This window comes from Lycorma delicatula, chromosome 4 (assembly GCF_047948215.1).
Source record: "Lycorma delicatula isolate Av1 chromosome 4, ASM4794821v1, whole genome shotgun sequence".
Lineage (NCBI taxonomy): Eukaryota > Metazoa > Arthropoda > Insecta > Hemiptera > Fulgoridae > Lycorma > Lycorma delicatula.
Genome location: NC_134458.1, coordinates 61,980,982 through 62,003,169, shown reverse-complemented (window position 1 = coordinate 62,003,169; position 22,188 = coordinate 61,980,982). Strand labels below are relative to the sequence as shown.

General features: G+C 32.3%; 1 protein-coding gene across 1 annotated transcript in view; it reads left to right on the top strand.

Annotated features, from left to right (window-relative positions):
- Dhc62B (Dynein heavy chain at 62B) overlaps nucleotides 1–22,188 on the top strand; it is a 253,254-nt gene that overhangs the window by 146,517 nt on the left and 84,549 nt on the right. The window contains exons 36-39 of the mRNA XM_075361705.1: nucleotides 512–646; nucleotides 9,400–9,495; nucleotides 12,971–13,187; nucleotides 18,180–18,315. Of these exons, the coding sequence (XP_075217820.1) occupies nucleotides 512–646; nucleotides 9,400–9,495; nucleotides 12,971–13,187; nucleotides 18,180–18,315 (584 nt within the window). The remainder of the gene's footprint in view (nucleotides 1–511; nucleotides 647–9,399; nucleotides 9,496–12,970; nucleotides 13,188–18,179; nucleotides 18,316–22,188) is intronic.

Sequence of the window (22,188 nt, the reverse complement as noted above, 5' to 3'; positions counted from 1 at the left end):
TAACAGATTTAGAAGTTGTAGCAATAAGAAGACCAAAATCGTTTCAACAAATTTAACTTTTACATTGTTTATTTTGTTAGCGTATGCCGGTTATAGTGTTCACTGAACTGCTTGTTTTTTTCTCTGGAGACACAACGAAGTGTCGTTAGCGTCCGGACACAATATTATTATATGAAACAATTAACCTTAGCCGCATCAAACTTAGAATTAAGTAACAGTAATATAAAATAAATAAAATCAACAATTAAAGCGCGCAATATCGTAACCAAAAATATTCCTCATGCAGTACAGCATACATGTAAAGTGTCTATGCCGTATGCCAATAGGCGAAATAAAACCACAGTGAAATACAGTATTAAAAATCAAACTTAAAACAACAAAATTACCGTCCGGCATACGCCAAACGTAATATACTTTTCGACTGAAGGAAGTGTTTCTTATTTTATATTTCTTTCTTATTGTATGTACTTAATCGTGTAATTTAAAATTTTTAACTACTTATTTATTTCAGAAATTAGATTACTGGGGACCCAGTAAACGACTTTTGGGTGATATGGGATTTCTTCAAGGATTAAAAGATTTCGATAAAGATAATATATCTGCGTCAGTTATGATGACTATCCGTAAACAGTATCTGCCGAATAAGGTAAAGTATTGTGTATTAGTCGTCAAATAAGTACAAAGTTTGTCATTAAAAAATATCTGTTAATAAGCAGAACTTTGGCAAATTCTTTATTAGTTCTTAAATAACATAATAAGATTAAACTAATCGGACCGAAATTTAATTTTCCGTAGTATAAAATACCAGCTTCAAATTATATTTTACCAAAAGCATTAGTAATTTTTAATTAAAAATTGTCTGGAGAAATAGTAGTACATCGTGAAAAAGCCATAAAAATATAATTGTATTTTTCTTATATTTTTTTTTAATGAAAACAGTGCTTTAAAAATACTCTGCTACTAGAATAAAGTGATAATTGTATCCTTCAAAAATCTTATTATAATTTTTGCCGTAATGTGTCCATTTAATGAAGTTTTGTACATTATTATTACACTATAAATTAATTTTATTCATTATTTTATATTAACTACTGTATTTAACTACTTTCTGAAATCCTTAAATATTTTTTACAGGTCCGAGTATTTTAACCTGAAATATTTAACACAAGTACTATGTAGATAGTAAAAGTTTACTAACTTCCTAAAATGTTTATTTACTATGTGTATTTGTGATTTAGGTGCATTATTCCATAGATAATTTTTAATGTAATGAGATCTGATTCCCGTTTTCGCTGTACGAAGAATCCGCTGTACGGATCAACACCAGCCTGCGTACTACAGAGTAAAATTATGAAACCGTGTAAGTTCTGGTGAACAAATAGATTGTTTTTGGAGGCGATCACTCTCTAACTAGGTTCAAAAGGATAGACGAATATAATTTTTTTAAAGGTACTTTCAGTACTAGGCGTCGATATTATTTTAAATTAAAAGTTTTACTACGGCTGTATTGGAACGTTTGAATTAAGTGGCTGGAACCTACATCATAATGAGGGTCATTATGATACAGGTGTTCAACCGATCAAAAGACTACTATTTCAACTATTGTCCAATCTGAGGCAGGTATTTTTTAATGCATCAGATGTTTATTTACTTTGATTTTAATCCGATTTAGTAGTTAGCAAGCAGAGGTTAATTTGAAAGTACGCTGATAGGTAGCTAAGTTTCTGTACTACACTGTTTATCCTTTTGTTAATTGTGTTGGATTCTGAAAGACATGTCTAACACCGATCTATATAAAAGAAAAGGCAGAACTTACGACTATACTGATGTTGTTTAGAGTTTGGTTTGGTATCGTAGCCGCATGCGGTTTTCTGAAGGAAAACGAGATGTCGAATGTTGCCAAACGTATCTGACCTTCTCTTTCTCATTACCCTTCTCATTGCTCTTGCTCGCACATTGCCGTCAACGTAGCAATTCATTCTCGGAAAGTTAAGTGACAGCCGTTTCCCAAAATATCATTTTTATTTTTATTTTTTTATAATTATTTACAGTAGGCTACAATGTATTTATTTTATTTTTATATTAACATTTTACAATAGTTATTAATATTGTTATAATCATTACAATATATTCGTATTATTTGAATTGGGGAAAACAACTACCGTACAATAAAAATATTATAAATAAATACTGTGGCGTTATTCGTCAGAAAGTCGTTGAATTCCATCCATCTTGATATATTCAAAGCCGCTATCGGAATTCGGAACTGAAAGATGAACCAGATGATTTTTCTAAATTTATAATTAAATTGTCTACTTCTACGTCCTAGGGAATTTCTCGTTCTGTGGCTTCATATACAACTCCTCTAACATGTTGCACCGCTTTTCTCCAGTCTTGAGTAGTTACACTATTTATTCCTTACAGTGTAATTTCTTCTATTTCCGTCATTATAAATTTTTATTATTATTTTTTACATATCTTTTGGCTTGACTCCACATAATTTCAATAGCATTGAACCGACAATAATAGGGAGGCAATCAGGTGACTTTGTGGCTTGCTTCTTTTGCTATTTCATCTGTTTCATTGATAGGTCTTGAAGGTTTTCTACCTGAACTAATTTACAAAAGTTGTCCTTTGGTCATTGAATGGACTGCATTGACCCATGTGAAACTAGCCAATCGATCAACTCGTGTTACCGATTAGCGTTAGTCGGTGCTTTATCCAATTGCACCGAGTGATATGAATTATTATCCATTATTATGATGCTACTCGATTTAACATTTTCAAAATTGTTTCTTTGAACAGTTTTGTGAATGTTTCATTATTCATCTCCTCGTGGTAATCGTTCATTTTCTTTGTTTTGAACATTAATAGCGCTTCATTCACAAGCCCGTCAACTTTCCGGCATGACAGACAATTAATCTTCCACCTCGATCGACAGGTAAACGTATTGTACCGTCAAGAGTTTCATCAGTTCATGCTTTTGAGTTTGAGTGTTTAGCATTAACTCAAGTTTCGTCTAAACAAAGAAGACCATTAAAATGAACAGTCTTCATTTGCTTAAAAAAAATACTACGATAAACGACAGTATCTCCTATGTCGAGTAAAAGTTTCCTGCTATTAATTGTTTGGTATTCGAAGCCGATATTATGCAATATGTTTAGTAAAGACGAGTATTTTCTGTAAAATAAACTCAGCCTCCCGAATAGAAACTAATAACTTCTAAGTTGTATATTCTTTCTTCGAGTAGTAGTCGTAAATATCGGTGAATGGCATCAGCTGCAAACGTATCTAAATCGGTTAGTGGAGAATCTCTTGGTCGTTGTTTGCCCGGTTTTGATGATTTGGATGAATCTTTCAGCACAGTTAAAGACTTCTCTTTAGTAATATTGAAGACTATATTCTTACTAATTGTAAGAGCAACAGCAGTACGTTCTCTAACTTTTTGAAAAGTTAGAGAACATACTACGTTGGGAGGTGTAATTAACTAAGGTACAAGAAATAAAAGAACAAGCTGTTGTTTTATTCAGTCAATATTGACACCTAAATCGATGACTGTAAACTTTAATATTTTTACAAATCCTCGTTTTGGTAATATAATACCGCCGATATCTTTGATAGCTTCCAGTTCATTGTTATATCCACGTACGTAAGAACACATAAACAATTAAACATTACATCTATTTCCCTCCAAGTTGGTAATTCAATAATGTAGGATATATGACATGACCTAACATCATTCTATTCCTGTGTACAATAAAAACCACAATGTGGCTTCTTTGCATAGATCACAACCAAGCCATATATCGGCCGAGTTTCTTTAAAATCGTTCATATCGGTAATGTTGTACGCTACGTTTTCATAGTTAGAGTCTGGTTTATGGACATAACGTTCAATTGGCTCATATATACTTTGCGTTTCTTTCAATTTTATGTCATGATTTAATATATAATGCCGCTTTTTTTGCACATCAGAATAATTATCATTTGAAACCAAAAGGCAAGTGTCGAAACAGAATTGCGAACTCTCGAGTTCTAAAAAATCCATTTTTCATTATATATTGGGCTTAAGCTTAGAAAATATTTTTCCTTTCATTATAGCATCCACTGAACCGGTTACGGAGTACCGGTTCGTAGCACAGTTGTTTAAGGTCAATGTTTTATGATTCTATATATAAATTTCACTTGTTTATGAAACTAATATCGTGCGATATTTAACTACTGTTTAACAATCTCAATACAACTGTACAAGTTATCCAAAAAAAAACTAAATACCAAAATACGTAATGTACACTGTAAATACCATTAATATATGTATTTTTTTAATTCCGTGTATTCACATCTCCAGTGAGCGGTGCATATTTTACCAACATTTCGTATATGACCACGCAAACGCCGTAGTGTTTGCAGGAATATTATCGGTCTCAAAGTGGACTTTCAAGTAAACTGGACATGATTTTACAGACTCGTTCTGATGCGAACAGTCGACTACGAAAAGGTCCTTCAAGAATTCAGAGAAAGTGTACGCTGGCTGTGGACGACGGATACCGTAATAAGATCTTTGAAAATCCTTAAACATTCTTACATCTTACTTCCGTCACATCTAAACTCGTCGTACGCATAATAATCCGAATGAAGGAACATAATCCCGACTCGATAAACATGTACACGTCAACATCGGTTAACAGCTCTAGCTCAACCTGCGTTTTGTAACGCATTGCTTGAAATGTCAATCCAGGTACGGATATGTAGTGTGCCGGGTCGAGATTGTCAGTTTACAAACAAAGCAAGCGAAAGTTTTTCAACATGTCGGCTATTAACAAGACATCATACTTCAAGTACAGATCGCAGTATATGCCCAATGTTTCGTAGCCAAAGTGATTCCAAACACCTATCGCTTGCATATAATCTTCGTCGGTGACATGCGCATCAGTCAGTTTGCTATAAAATTTATCCTTAGACGGTAGTGTCGTTTTATTAAGCTTGCCCCACGAGTCGACAAAATCATAGAGAAAACGCCTTTTCTGGTGACCAGTAACATGTCTTACGCGCGAAAGGACTTCTCTGTTTGCTTAAAAGTGTCTTTGGATAGCTTAGAAACAACTTTATGTAATCCGGATGTCAAAAATTGAAAAGTGTCGACATATTTTACATTCATGTTGTTAGCAGTTATTTTATTAATTGTTACGAATTTCTCGGTTGACCTTGCGATAACATCAATCGTTCTAGCGTCGTAATCGTATTCCCTGACGATAAAGTGTGAATCGTAACCGGCAAGGTTATGGATAAATACCGGGATAGTGGTCCGTTTTCTCCTACGTAAATTGAAACTACCACACAGTGCAGCTCTGTACTTTTCCGAGAAGTGGCAATCGTTTCTAACCTTTTTTATTTACCAGAACTTTCCGAAATTCCTTATTACACATCTGCAAAGTTTTGCCGTTTGAAAAGCTATTTCCTGTTCTTGAGTCATGTACATATTCGGATCGCTTTTACGCATTCAAAGTTTGTTTTTTTATTCTTGGAAAAACAATTTTATTTCTTGTAATGTTTTCATTACGCTGGACACATCGTTCGCTTTTGTAGCAACTCGTCTAGTAAAGTGTTAAGCAGAATCTGGTTCTCTGTACAATACCAGCGTTTGATACCATCATGAACAAAATCATGACAAACTAAGTATAGGCCATAGCTCATACGCTTGTGATATTGTTCAGTGTGCGTGTTACTTAAGGTGTGTGTTACACGATTATTTAGTGTACTCTCGAAATCTGCATACCCGACAATCGGAACCGGGTCCAAGTTCTGATAGTTTTTGAACGTTAAAACCGGCGGGATGCCGTATTGGTCAGGTTTTTTGCATGATAGAGTGGACCGGTTGATTGTTATAACAGCGAAGTAATGATCTTTCATTTTTCTCTCGCATTCACAATCTTTATGGTAGAACGTAAAACACCGCTTGCTTACATGATTTCGTTTTGTCGCTGCGTTAACTGTGATCTAGCCAACCGCGAAAACTTGAATATCTGGTAGTAGTAACTGATAATTTGATTTTTTAAATACAAAAAATAGTAATGGTTCGTTTTTTCAATGTCGCAAGTTTTTATCGGTTTGACCTGACTTGCTTGTTTGCCTTCAGAGCGTATACGTTCACAGAAACATTGTTTTTAAAAAAATTCTTGATTTCGTCGACCTTGACTGGAAACTTTAACATGCTGAAGTCATATCTATCAAGTAGAACGTCGTAATGCTTGTCCAATCGTTCTGGATTTGCATTTTCAGCGCGTTTGAATAAGGTAGCCCATTTAAAGCAGTAATTATCATCCTCGATTTTAACGTTGATAACAGCGTACTTATTTTTAAAGACCTGCAGTAGATCTATGCATATCAAGCCGCGCAACGGAAAATATTTGTTCACGAGTACAAACAAACCATTGATAGACAGTAGTTTCCATCCGTTTCCTTTAGTCTGGAAATCCGTCTCTTTGACGGATTTGTTTGCGTTTGAAGAAATTTTTCAAACGCTTTATCTGAAAGTTTGTTCAGTTTGCTGTGACTGCACAGTTATCTGATCCGTTTTAAAGTTAGTGTCTCGTTTCGTAATCGTTCTCGTCATATGCTGATTTCCAGTATCTTTCGTGTGTACATTCTAGAAACAGGTTGAACTTAGACTTTTTGTTGTCCAACTGTTCGACTAACAAGTTTATGATGGCTTGTTTAAATAAATACAGAAACGAGTGAATATACATATTTCCATCACCCTTGTTGTTATAATATATTGATACATTCTTATGGAAGCTCTCAACTAAAGTAAACCGTGACGGTTCGCATATTTCCAATTTTGGACATTTAGTTTTGGATTTTGTATTGTCCCCAGTCAGACGGGCACCGGTTTCCGACAGCCATACTCGTCCTCAATTAACATTAATTCGGAGTAATAAGTTCTCAATGCTAAGAAAGTGAGATTTTCACGATCAAATACCTTATCATAAATGATTTCGGTTGCCTTTTCTAGCGATTCGTCTAAATCAATGTCGTTATTATATTACAATGTCACTGCTACCGAACTTTATAGCTCCCTGCTCCCGTCTAACGTTCGTTTTCCTTATAATTCCAGTACATTCGAGAAGAAGGCTGAACTTTATGGACCCTATATTTTTAATTGAATCTACCAACACCTTTGATATCTTCGTTTACTTTATCAAGGAAGGTGATAACTTCTTGTTTATCAAAAAGACAGTTATCGTGTACCGATATGTTTCATCATTGGATCTATGCGAGATATTGAATAGAGAACTGTAAACTGACGAATCGCTTACCGCTAACCTAGCCTGTTTTGGTAAGTTTGAATTAAAATTCGTGCACGTTTGAAATACATAAATTTAACACTGCAGTGTCAAATCACAGACACTACTTCAATAATGTGTTTAGATTGATATCTTTTCTTTGTTCTCTTGCTTAATGTAAACATCAGTCATCTTTTTTCTTTGTATTTGTTAATGAACCAGGTGTTCTTAATTATTGTTAGAATTAATTATATGAATTTACTTTCCTTTAAGATGTATTAGCAACAACATCACTAAAGTTTTATTGTTCTAGCTAGACATATTTAATATATATTTAAAATGTGAATAAATGTGAACTTAACTAAAAAACATGAATTATTATAACTCATGTTTAATTAAGTGTAAATTTTGAAAGTAAATAAAGGAAGTGATTATTAATAATTGATTAGCCGGCATTACTTAATGTATCAGTTTATACAACCAAAGAATTGCTCCGCGGCTGAAATTGTGGTACATTATTTTTGTTAAGCAAGAGGACAAAGAAATATATAGATATTGTTATATTGTACTAGTTGAGTGTTGAAAGTTTTGAATAGTATAAATACAGTTAAAATACATAAATGAAATTATACAGTTCCTACTATAACAACCGACTACAGCTTAACATTACACTCTGTTAGTTTTATAACCAAGGGAAATATATATTAGGGCATACCATTGTGACGTATCACTATATCACTGCGACGCATCATCGTATCATCGTGGCGTATCATTGTATGTTATTTGCATCTCCCACCATAAAATGTTTCAATCTGTTCTTTTACTTTTATTAAAGTGCCAATGACGTATCACTGTGACGTCATAGGTGAGACATAAATGTGATGTCATAAGTGTTCAGTTATTTGCGTTTTGGCAGTTGCATCTAGCGGAGGTCAAAAGTCAAGGTTGCAGCAGAACCATTCATTTGCCACTACTGTAGTGATTCCTAATTTTTCCCCTATATCTCCTTCTACCTACAATTATCACGTTACTTAACAGTTTCAAATGCAAGTATGAACCCAGTTCTGAATAACTGAAACCTGGAGCACCCGCAAGTATATTCATTTACTTTTTTTTGTTACTTTTATCAATATTTTAATGCTCTTTCAGAATCTTTGGAACTTATCCAAACCTACTAAAATTAATATACATAATAAAGTCTTCATCTCGAAATGCATTATTTTCCATCAAAAAAATTGAAATTCCTCGAATTTATTTACAAACTTTGAACTAGTGAAGGAATAAAATAATTATTAAAAAACAAACAAAAAAACTAACTGTACAAATCTACCTAGAATAATTATGAAAAATGAATAAAAAACTGGTTAAACTAGTTTTTCTTACGAGCATTTTTTTTCAGGATACAGTAAGTTAGTCAACGATGTCAAATTTAATATTACTTTTACGTTTTATGTTGTAGTAGAGTTAATCTTAACAAATAGGAGACCACTAAAGTCACCATCTCATATGTTATAATAAATATAACTGGTATGTTTTTGTCAAGTAAATAACTGGTTATACAGAAATGGTTAACTGGTAATTGCAGAAAGTTATTTACTTTCTCGCAGGTTTTTTATTCGTACATTAGAATCGTCGATTTTATGAATCTACCGGCACATAAATTTGCCTACGAGCGTCAGTATAATGTTCATTAAGAAAATAACGGCATTATTAAAAAGCAAAAGTTTAAAAGCGATGCGGTTTACATAATCTGATATCCGGTTAACCACCGGTAAGGTTATTCACTACACAACATTTGACAGGAACAGATCGATGGCCTTCTGTGTTGCCTGATGTGTCTCACTTCTAACGTTGCAGATGGAGTTTTTAGAAACTAGAGCGGACGTGTACTTCATCAATTTTACATCAGACTTTACTGCGATGGGGCTGCCGCAGCAAGGTCGATAGCCATCATTAGGCGCTTTAACACTTTTAATGATTTAAAATATCGTTCCAAGAACTTTTCGGAGGATGGATTGTATACTTCTTAATGCGTCCTCATTTCATGTAAAATCTAAGATTTCATTCGTTAAAATAAAACATTTTTGTTTGCATTTATTTTGATTGTTTTGTTTTAGGATTTCAAGCCTCATATTGTCGCTAAAGCGTCGAGTGCAGCCGAAGGCCTGTGCAAGTGGGTTATTGCTATGGACATGTACGATGCGGTAGCAAAGGTGTTTATATTTTATTACGCTGTGTCATGATATTTTAAATGATTACTTAAATTCGTATAATTTATATTTATAATGTTATATAGGCCTACCGTTGAATTTTGGGATTCTGTTTACATTCTGTTCGTATTGCTTACAGGTGTTTCTTTTAAAGGAAAATTATGAACTGCGGTCGATTACAGAAGAATATTAACTATCATCGAAACTACTAATATTTTTAGTTTCATCTACCCAAATTTCCAGTAATGGATTCTATACTGCGTCGAAGTAGGTTTTTTGCATGTTGTTTACGTTTTAAACATTAAAATTATACAACATAACTTAAAAAGTTCTTCCTTCTTTCTTTTCCTTGTTTAGACTCCGGGAATACCGTTCAGGTATTACTTCAGAGGATGAATGGCGACGATATGTATGAGTGTAGTCTTGTACAGTCTAAGTTCGACCATTTCTGAGATGTGTGGTTAATGGAGACCTGACCACCTAAAAACACCGGTATCCACGATCTAGTATTTAAATCCGTATAAAAGTAACTGCCTTTACTAGAACTTGAACATTGGAACTCTCGACTTCCAAATCAGCTGATTTGGGAAGACGCGTTCACCACTAGACCAACCCGGTAGGTTTCAAAAATTTACCTAAACACGTTTATTTTGCAAAGCCTATATAAATTAAATAGTTTTATATTACATTCCCTTCAGGAGCTAAATACTTTTGGTGAAATTTATTATTTTCCCGGAACCATTCTTAAAAACCCTCTTGGATTGAATCACATTAACTTTAAGATTGGCAGTGTCCATTTACTTTTTTCGTTCAGAATCGATTTCAAGAGAAGAAACAAGTAGAAATTAATTAGTGCCAAATTGTGTGAGTACAGCAGGAAGATGTTACGTTGTGCCATGCAAGCTTGTTGTTGACCGCCATAGTTCGATGAGCCTGGATTCATGGAAAAGAAACTGATTGTTTTCAGATTTGCTGGACGTTCCCTTCTTATTACATTCTTACATGATGGAGGATGTCAATATTAATTTTCTTATTACTGTTTATGGAGTTTGAGAGTGAATTCATTGGTATCTTGAGAATCAAAACACTTTCCACATAGCTTTTCGTTGCTTTTGTTCGAGTGAAATTCTCTTTTCTGAAAATAAGCTATTGCTTTCTATTTTCTAACTGACCTTTTTCTGTCTTGTTTGCCGTAGTTAAACATTGTTCCTTAAATGTTATACGCTTATCAGCCATAATGATTAATTTTCCTTCCGGTATTATTCGTGTATCTTTACAATCTACATATATCTTTATAATATTTTTGTATTTCTTTGTCGGCAAACACAATACATTTTTAAATCGTGAATAATGTGTCAATTTTTCATCAATATTCCAAATTTTTGAGCTATTTTGATAAAAAAATAAATAAATAATTGGAAACCAATATCTAATAGCTGTTAGAATTTTTAGTTTATTAAGAATCTTTTTATGAAAAAAATTGCCTTCTGTATTGCCTTCTGATCAGAACATTAAATGGTTATGCTCTCCTATAATATTTTTTTTTTAAGAAAGGGGATACTTTTGATTGGTTTAAGTTTTATGCTGTTTTGGTCTTTCTTGAGATATATTTTTACCTTTAAGGGGGTCTATAAGATGTGGGCAGTTCAAGTTGAGGTTTTTGTTTTTGTTAAACTAATATACACTCTCAACTCTGATTGTCTAAAATCATCATTTTTTTTGTTATTTTTATTTCATAAACAAAGATAAAAATATTATTTTCAAGCTTTTATTTAGTTATTAATTATTATTAGTTTTTCTTTATGTATACTCGTAAATTTATTTATATTACTTCCTCAGTATTCATTAAATCTTAAATAATCCTTCATTAGTTGTTTTTGATCATTGTACAGTTTTTAATATATTTCAACGTAGCCGTTTTATTATATTGTATATTGTGACATGATGAATTACCACAGTATTTTATTATAGTATTTATTAAAATTTTATGAAGATTTTTAGCAATAAATCTATCAATACAACTTCACTATCGAGTAAGCAGTAAATACTTAATTTGATAATAATATTTTATAGGATTATTTTTCATGTAGCAATATACTGAATTGTTGATTGAATCACATTACATGAGAGATAGCAATACAGTGTTATCGATGAATGGCATTTATAAAACAGATTGAATTCTATTTTGGCACCTCATTTGTCAGATTCAGGTTAATTGTTCATGAGATTTCTAAATTAAATATGAGGTTATTTCACAATTTTTTTAGGTAAGCTAGCGATATGATTTTTCATAATGAGTGCTACTGGTGTAATGTCTATATAATTAAGGTTTTGTCTAGATGCACTTTCAATACATTTTATTTTTATGTTATTTTTCCATTTCATTGACTTCTGAAGCAAAAATTCATAATTCAGTTTGTTATCGCATTAGCCCATTATCTCATTAGCCAAATATTAATTTATGACTCAAAATGAGATATTTTATAAATGTTGACTGAAATTTATAAACAAAAAATAAAATCTATTTTGTAAATTTCATTCATCGGTAACACTGCGTGGTTATCTCTCACTTAATGCGATTCAGTTAACAATTCACCATATTGCTATATGAAAAATAATGAATATGTCTTTCTATTTGAATGGAATAACAAAAGAACTGCAAAACCTGTTTTAACAAAACTTGTCAAATGAATTTATTTTAACTAGAGATGGAAATTAATGTAACTGTAATTATTATGCAGATTTCTTCTCTTGAAACATTTACTAGTAGGTCTCTTTGACGAAAAATAAATTTTTGAAATTTATTCATTTTGGATCCACATTGCAAAAAAAAGGAAATAAAACAAATAAAAATTAAACTGGCTTTATTTTTGTTGAAAACATTTTTTTAAATTTTCATTTTTAAGATGCACTTTAACAAAACACTTCCAACAGACAAAAATAGAATATGAAAAAACCTTCCTCGGAAGTTTTCTTTTTCATATTAAATGGAGAACAGGCACTCCACATATTTTTAATTCTTCCCCATATTTATGATTTACTTGTTGAGGAACCATTTTAGTAAAAAATTTCAAACAATGAAAACAAAAGAAAATAGAATTTTAAACTTGTTTAATAAAAACCTTTTTAACATTTTCAAACAGGACTTTGTTCCCAGTCTGTAGCAATTGTTTTATTTTTTGATTTATTCAATAAGAACTATATAAAAGAAATAACTATGTAAAAAAACTCGAGGAAAAAAACTAAAACTAATTTTAAAGCATTTTTCTGCCAGTTAACATTTCCTTTACACACTTTTTTTGTAGTCGGTGATTTTTGATTGTACTAATTATGACCATCGTATTCATTATAGATTTATCTTTGCTGAGTATAAGAAAACATAGTTTATAAATACTTTTCTGTAACTCTTATTAATTCATAGGTTTATTAAGAGAAGTTTATATCGATTGCAATAGCATTCATTTCTTTTGATTTGAAGGAAGTTGCACCTAAGAAGGCCAAATTGGAAATTGCTGAACAAGAATATAAAGCTACTTTGTCTATTTTAGAGGAAAAAAGAAATATGGTTCGGCAGCTTGAAGAAAAGTTAGCTGCTCTTAATCAAAAATTAGAGGAAGCATTGAGGAAAAAAAGAAAGTTAGAAGAAGAAGTGAAGTGTTGCTCAGATAAGCTCTGCAAAGCTGAAAAACTTATCGGTAAGTAATGAAAAGGAACTGAGAAGCATTTTTTAAAACTACCCATAAATATTAATAAATTTCTTTAATTAATTAGGTAACATACTTTTTTGCAGTTCCTGTACATATATGTTTTAAATAATGTACAATGTGCATATGTATATGTATAAAGTGGTTAATTCTAGTTTTTAAAATTATTCTATAAGATTTTAATATCTATAAGACCCGATTTCAAATAAAAAGTTTATAATTTCATTGGCAATACTGACTAACTTCCTGTTTGATTTTTTGATCACAGCCTGCAGCATTTTCTATATTTAATGAACCCAATGTAAGAAATTTCATTTGCCATTGTAATTAATTCCCAGAAAATGTCTAATTTTAATGAAATGGATGTTAAGAATGATGTTTTATTACTCTGTAGTAGTAAGAAAAAAGATTAACACATTATAAAAAGAAATAAAGGTGTATTTTTGTTTTAAAATATTAAGTTAATATTAAAAAGAGTAATTTTATTCTAAACATTAATCTTGACATCAGTGTTTTATTTTCCCCATATTTTGATGCTGCCTAATTACCGTTTATAATCTTAATCTGTTTGTTTACTTGTATGATTGTTCCGTGTTTATTTTTGAGTCTGTAGATTTAACCTGTAGGAAAATTAGTGACTGAAAGTAATTCTGTTTTTGAAGATGTAGACAAAAACTCTGATTGTAGTTTACCAAAAGACACTATCATGTTTTTTTCTTTAAAATTCACCCTTTATTTCAGGCCTCCCACCATAAGATACTTGAAAGGCTTGTAATTTTTATTGTAGACAGCTTCAAGCATCTGAAAATGAAGAACACAGGAAAAAATAGAGGACAACAGAGAATTTCATCTTCAAAAAGCAAAAAAATACTAGAAAATAGTTAATTACCAATAAAGAAGAGTTTAATGAAATTATTGAGCTTGTATGATTCACCTGTAAAAAGCAATAGCATTCCTTAAACCATCATCATTTTTAGCATACTATAAACTCAATTCTGTTTGACTGAGTCGCTGTTATTTGAAAACTGAGCAAAGATTTATTCACATACGGTCAGAAACAGAAGACTCTTGTGAGTCTTACAAGAGACCCACAAGAGATAACTGGAAGCTAAAAAATCCTATATTAAAATGCTGAAGATTATAAGTATATTTTTCCTTTCTGTAGTTAATTGGCAGGCCAAAACCATGTACCACCTGAACTAGGATTTATTTAGATGCTTTTGAAACACATGATTTTGTTTACAGTAATTCTTTGAAACTAGATCCTAATGATGATGCTCCAGAATATGAAGAAAACAAATGAATATTTTTTTATATTGAAGGTTAGTCATCAATAAAAAAAAGAATAAGTGAAATCTTTTAAAAATGTCTTTTTTTAATGTTATTTGTATAAAATTTGAAAAAAGTATTATCCATCCCCATTATTAATCATTAGATTAAATATTAACAGGAAATAACTTCTTATGGAATCGATCGATTTGACTTATCACAGAATCTTTTTATTCTTCTTTAGACAATATGATTAATTCTTAAAATTTGGAAAATTCTGTTCTCAACAAAATAAATGTGATACACAATTTGTTTAATTTAATGTAATTTTTTTTTTATTATTTAACATGCTGCCATTTACAGTTACTATCATAAAAATAGTTTTTAATTAAACAAAGTTAATTGAAATTAGTGCTTGCTTGTTTGCTTAGCTCAATTGGTCTTGGAGTTAATCAATTTGGCCTCTGACTGCCTCATATTAGTATATACAAGTAATTAATAATATGTTAATATTATTAAAAATTTTATATATGTATATATATATATATAAAATAGTGAATAGACTCACTATTATACCAGAATAAGTAAATTTTCCTATAAAATAAATCCCCCTTTATCTACCATGCTGGTGTTCTATTATTATTATCTTTTATGACCACATAGGGTCACTAGTCAGTCCACTATTCAAGTCTCTTCAATGGAACTGTTTGGGCCTTGCGGTCCTCCCAGTACTTTTTCATATGTTTTGATCTTTTTGCCCTTTCAAGTGTTGAAAATGTCATGCTTGAGTTTTTATCGTGTGAGTTTCACACTCACAACATGAACATGAAACTACTGCCCGTCTCTCTGGTACTTTTTATTCAAGCAGGTTCTTCCAATTCTTCTTTCGATTTTCTGGAGTCTGTCTGTCTTCGATTGTTTGTTTAGGTGGAAGAGTGTTTCTGCTGGTTTTGTAACTCTGTGTTATAGTGTCTTATTTTTGCATTTATTGATAGGCATTTTTTATTGTAAGTGTACCAGGTTCATTTTTGAGCTCTAACTAGTTTGTTTCTTCTTATTTGGAAAGAGGTTTTTTCGTTTAGGTTATCTGTTATTATTTCTTCAAGGTATTTAAATCGGGTTACTATTTTGATTTTATTACTGTTTATGTTTACTTCTTTTAATCATGTTGATTTCTGGGGCATAACTTTTGCCTTTTCAAATGATATTTTGAGGCCAATTTTATTTGCAATGTTTTGACGTTCTAGTAACTGTGATTTAGCTTTGTCGATGTCGTTTGCTAGCATTGCTAAGTCGTTGGCAAAATGTCAGTTTGTTTTGATTTTTCAGCCTATTTTTACTGTTAAGGGCATTTTTTGAGTGATTCCCTCATTACCATTTCTAGGGTGCAGTTGAATAATAGCAGTGACAGCCCATCACCCTGGCACAGTCCTGTTTTGATCTAAAATGTTTCCGAGAGCTCACCTCTGAATTTTACTTTTGACTTAGTGTTTATGAGGGTCAGTTTTATCATATTTATTAATTGGTATGTAGTCCGAGATGTCTTAAGATTTTTAGTAGGGATTCTCTGTGGATGCTGTCATAAGCTTTCTTGAAATCTATAAATTTTATCATCATGTCTCTGTTTCTTTTCCTGTTGTAATCCATTATTAGGTTGAGACTCATGATTTGGTCTAGACAGCTCCTCCAGGGTCTGAAACCTCCCTGGTATTCTCCTAGTTCTTTCTCGAGTTGTGAACTGATCCTGTTGAGGATGATTCTTGAAAGAATTTTTTATGTTGTGTCTAGGAGTGAGGTTCCCCTGTAATTGTTGAGGTCTGTTTTGTTCACTTTTTTGTGTAACGGATGGATGAGGGCTGTTGTTCAGTGTTCTGGTAGTTCTTCTTTCATCCAGATATTGACAAGCTGTTGATGGAGAGCACTTTTTTCTGATCTTCCGGCATTTTTCCAGATCTCTACAAAAGTCTGATCTTCTTCCGCTGCTTTGTAATTCTTCATCTCACCCACTGCTTGGTAGACTTCTTTTATTTTGGGAGGGTTGATGTTTTCTGATGGTAGTGTTATTGCTGTTATATAGTGTTGCTGTTGAAGTTTAAGACTTCTGTCAGTTCTTTGCAATTTATAAGTTTGTTGAAATATTTACCTAGAATTTCTGCTTTGTCTTTATTGTTCGGGTTAGTTTACTGTTTTGATTCTTTATTAGTAGAGTTGGGGGTTCATATTTTTAGAGCTGATTTCTTAAGGTTTTGTAGTAGTCTCTTGACTGTGTTTTATTGTATTCTTCTTCTGTACTTCATTGTGTCTTTATGGTGTTGTCTTTTTATTCTCCTTAGGGTTCGGGTGGTTTCTTTTCTTTGTTTTGCTAGATTTTGGAAGGATGCTTCTGATTTTTGTGATTGGTGAAATAACCACGTTCAATGTCTTTTCTCCACTGTTTTGTCATTGCCCTGTTCCCCATTGATATATTTTACAGGATTTTATTGGGGCTACATCTTCTGTGATTTGTTTAAGGTTGTTGACCAGATCTTCATGTTTATCCGTGATTGTTATTTTTTTTATTGCTTTTTGGTATTTTTCATTTTTGATTAGTTGAGTTGGGTCCATCTTTCTTTTAGTTTTAGGGGCTCAGTTTTGTTGCTTTCTTTGGAGAGTAAATTAAATTTTTATTTTTGACTACATAGGGATTAGGGCCTACCTAATCCTCAGAGGACTTTTATATTGTAGATCTCCTTGTGGTGGTGTTTGTCCATGAAGATATGGTCTACTTGCCATTCTCCTTTAGTGTAGTTGGGGTGTTTCCAGGTTTTGAGTTTTTGAGGTTTCCTTTTGAAATATGTGGATTTCGAGATTAGGTTGTGGTTTCTGCAGAGATCAGCAAGTCTCTTGTCACTATATATATATATATATATATATATATATATAATTTATGAGATCACAGTTATTTCTGAAGTGCACTCTTTCTTCATACAGTAGTTACATATAATCTATTAAAATTACTGATGTTAATACATCATGATAGTGGAATGGAATTGAAAACTAAAGAATTTGTTAGTTTTAAAATTAAATTTAGTATTCTATTTCTTCTCTAAGTGATCATTTTCAAATCTGTTTATCCATTTATTTATTATCATTAATATTTTTTTATTTTTCAAGAGTTCCTGTTCTAAGTTTATTATTAATTTCAAGTATTGATTAAATGTTTTCCATAATTTAATGTATATGTTGATCACTTTATTATGATCTGACTAGTTAGATTTATATTTATATGCATTCATGTGTTTCTGATTTAAAAAAAAAACTTCTATTAGTCATTCTATTATAAAAATTATCACAATCTTTTTCACCACCTTTTATCTTATACACACCCACTTTATTATAAATATTATTTGAATCAAATTTATTAAAATTAATTTATTTCACCTATTATTTTGTGTTTTTTTATCCGTGTTTGGTACTTTTATAGAGATCATCAGAACATAATTTAAAATAATTAAATTATGCAGATTTATGTCACCCTTGGTCATCCATTTGTGTCAGCTTTCTAGAGTTTAATATTGTGTAAAGGATTCTTTCCAATTTGTGTATTGAAGTGAACAATGGACTCACAATTCACAATCTGACTACACTTCAAATGAAAAGAATACTTTTTACATTGTAATGCATTATATTAAATGTATGTAACAAATATTTATTATTTATTTTAATTCTTTTCAGATGGACTTGGAGGAGAAAAGGATGATTGGATTGAAGCTGTTGAATCTATTGATAATAATTTTAAGAATTTGTTTGGAGATATGTTAATATCATGTGGTATTATAGCATATCTTTCTCCATTAAACTCTTCTTACAGGTATTTTTTTAATAACATTTTACATAACCCAATTGAAATGTTATTCATTTTTAATGACTATAAGTTCACTAAAGGAAGTTCTGTCTTGCTTCAAAAATAAAAAAAATCATGATCACCGTTAGATGTTGATATGCTTATTATGCATGTTGCAGTGATTCATATTATCAAAAATTAAGTTGTCTTTTACAATACTGTACACAATCAACTGTTGCCAGATATAAGTTTTATTTGACTAATTACCAATCATGATTAGAAAACAGAATTGACTGAAATTAAAATCCCAAACATCAGCTGGTTTAGGTTATCTTAATTATTATTTAAAGACTGCATTTGACATTTATAAATTACTTTGTTGAATGACATGATAAATTTACTTTTTATTTTTTTATTTTTATTTACATAAAGCTGTACAGAATACATTTTAGATATGTTGGCTGAACGAAAATGATCAAATATCCTATAAAATAATTTATTTGATATCACATAATTACAGTAGAATCTTTGTTAATTTTTGCAAACTGAGTTTTCCGTAATCTGAGCATATTAAAAATAAAATAAAGTAATTAAAAATAAATCCTCATCAAAGTCAAAATAAACATGTAAATTATAGTGCAGTAACTAGTTATATCCATAAATAAACAAAAATATTACACATAACCGCTTTATATCAAAAACTTATTGCATATAATACTACTAACCCAGGTAGAGCAGCATAAAAAACTGCTTTTTTTGATCATGACTGACATATTCTAGTACTATACTACGAACCAACATTATCCTTCTGATAGAAAATGAGTAACAGATTTAGTAATAAAATTTTATTCACTAACCACTAACTGTTTGTGGACCATTTAGTAAACTTCCATTTACATAAAATATTTTTTCTTAATGTTCTTCTGCTAACTGAACTATGCAGCAGTGATGTTATTTCCTTTTTTTTAGGTAATTTTTAAACATAATCTGTATAAAAATAATTTATCACTAATCATCGTCATTATAGGAGGGCGGTTCAGAAAGTTCTCAGCCTTTTACAGAGATACCGCTAGTAGGTCCAGATGGCGATTTGTAGATTGTGTAATGCAAGGGTGGTCCAGAAAGTAACTTACACTTTTGCTTAGCATGGAGATGGGTGGGGATAGAGCCACCATCTTGGCATCAAAATGTTTCTACACTCAGTATGCATCAAGCTGTCGTAGCGTGTGGACTGTGATTCTTCTACTTTGTTCATTGTGAATTATTGAAATGTGCACTTCAATAGAAAATCCCATGAGTTGTGAGGTACATTTAGTGATTAGGTTTTTACTGGGAAAAAACCTCAAATCAATTGAAATTCATCAGCAACTTTGTGAGGTATATGGAGATGGAATAATGAATGAAGGTGGAGTGAGGCAGTGGTGCATTCAGTTTAAAAATGGCTGCACCATGGTTCATGATGAGGACTGCAGTGGTCAGCCTAGCCTTGTGACTGATGAAGTGACTTTGAAAATCAATGATAAAGCTCGTGAAAATTGCCACATTACAATTACGGAACTCTCGCTTCATTTCCCCCAAATTTCACAAAGTTTACTGCATGAAATTATATCGGGGAAGCTTGGTTATCACAAGTTTTGTGCAAGATGGGTGCCAAAAATCTGAGGCAGCAGATTTCTGCAGGGAAGGAATTGAAAAGCTTGTGCATCATTATGGTAAGTGTCTCAATTTAAATGACAACTATATAGAAAAATAGTTTAAGTTTATCCCTTTCAAATGTATATTATAAAATTCCTGTTTTTTATTTGGTTGGTTTTTTATTTCAGAAGGTAAGTTACTTTCTTTCTGGGCATCCCAACCCCGCAGGGGAAAGACACCCGCCTTGTGATGCTTCTGGTTGCCACCCCTCCCCCTTTCCAAGCCCTGATTGAGCTTTAACAGGAGTCGTCTTTCGCCCTCTAACTTTTTACATCTCATAGTAATAAGCCAGACCTCGTTGGGATGCCACCAATATAAATGCCTCGTTAGACATTTACATCAGTGATTTTCAACTCAGCTTTTGCCTTCACTATAGGCCTCGTCCAGACATCTTGAATGACCTACATCGTTACCCTCTGAACTAGCTAATTGAATTCGTGGAAGCACAAACCCCACGCCTAGTTCTACCTTTAATTTGAACCAATTTCTAGTAAATGTCTTGAAATATGAGGCAATTTATCAAAAACATACCACCAGAAATCTTGTTTGCAACAAAAAAATTTAGTCCTAGTTCCCTTAGTGAACTCCAGTTTATACCCCTGACTGTTTCATTATGGACTCCGGTCTGGTCTACCAGGGAGAGGCAGACAGACCTCCTACTCCCACTCAGCTCCATCCTAGAGTCCCACTGACATTTACTTAATTTCGACCATCGTCAAGATGCCACTACACCTCACGGCTGCATGGGATCCATGCCCTCGGCAGTGCAGTCGCCATCCCACCGATAGTGTCATGTGCTCGTTCAAACTGCCCTTGTCAAAACGGCACTACATTTCACAGCTGCATAGTAACCCATGCCCTCGGCAGCACAGTCACTGTTCCACCGACTGCTAACATTCAAATAATTACCACAATTTCTATCTAACCGTGGCTCAACGCCAATACGCTTATCTGGCCAATCAACTACACTGGTTTTTTCTTTTTGGACAGCCCTCTTATCACAGATATAAAAAAGGAGTTGGATTCAATGTTAAATGAATCTTCTCCATTGTTTTTGATGGTAAAAATTGGGCAGCTGAATTCAAATGCAATCGAACCTCCATCTTTGATAATGAGCATTCAGGACACCCTGCTATCGCCACAACCGATGAAAATATCACAAAAATCCACAATGTGGTAATTGAAAGATCAACAATTGAAGATATGTGACCTCGCAGAGATTGTAAAAGTATCAGTAGACTGTACTCACAACATCTTACATGAGCATTTGGGTATGAGAGAGCTGTCAGCGTGTGAGTGCAACGTTTGTTAACATTTGACCAGAAACACACTTGAATGAACATTTCCCAGTAGAGTTTGGATATGTTCAACTGTAATTCAACTGAATATTTGCGATGTTTACTGCTGAAGAAACATGGATTCATTATTATAGTCCTGAGATGAAGCAACAGTCCAGACAGTGGATCAAAACCGGTGGAAATGCTCCAAAGAAGGCAAAAAGTGTTCGATCAGCAGGAAAAGTCATGGTCACTGTTTTTGCAGTGTTCATGGTGTGGTGCTTATAAACTGTTTGGAAAAACAATCACCAGAGAATATTACACAGCATTGTTGGAGTAATTGAAGGAGACCATTAAGACCAAACGTCCATATTTAGGCAAGAAAAAAGTACTTTTTCACCATGACAATGCTCTCATGCACATGTCTTCTATTGTTGTTGCTAAAATTCATGAACTTCGGTTCAAATTGCTTCCACATGCACCATATTTACCAGATTTAGCTCTGAGTGATTATTTCCTGTTCCCGAATTTGAAGAAACGGCTTAGTGGGTGAAGGTTTGCTTCAAATGACGAAGTCATAGCTTAGACAGATGCCTATTTTGCAGAGCTTGAGAAATGGTATTTTACTGTAGGAATAAATAAGCTGGAAAAGCGATGGACTAAGTGTATTACTTTAAAAGGTAATTGAAAAAAAAATTCAGTAACCGATTTTATGTTTTCTTTCTTAGGCCGCAAACTTTTCGAACTGCCCTCATATACCCTGTTTTTGTGTAGTAAATAAATTTCTTCGATTTTAAATACATATTGTATTATACTAGTACAAGTATTCTATGTGCATTATAATTTAATTCTAATTTGGTACTTATTATGTGTTTGTGTACTACCTAGAGTATCTTGAAGGATTTTTTAATTTGATAAAATACTCTCA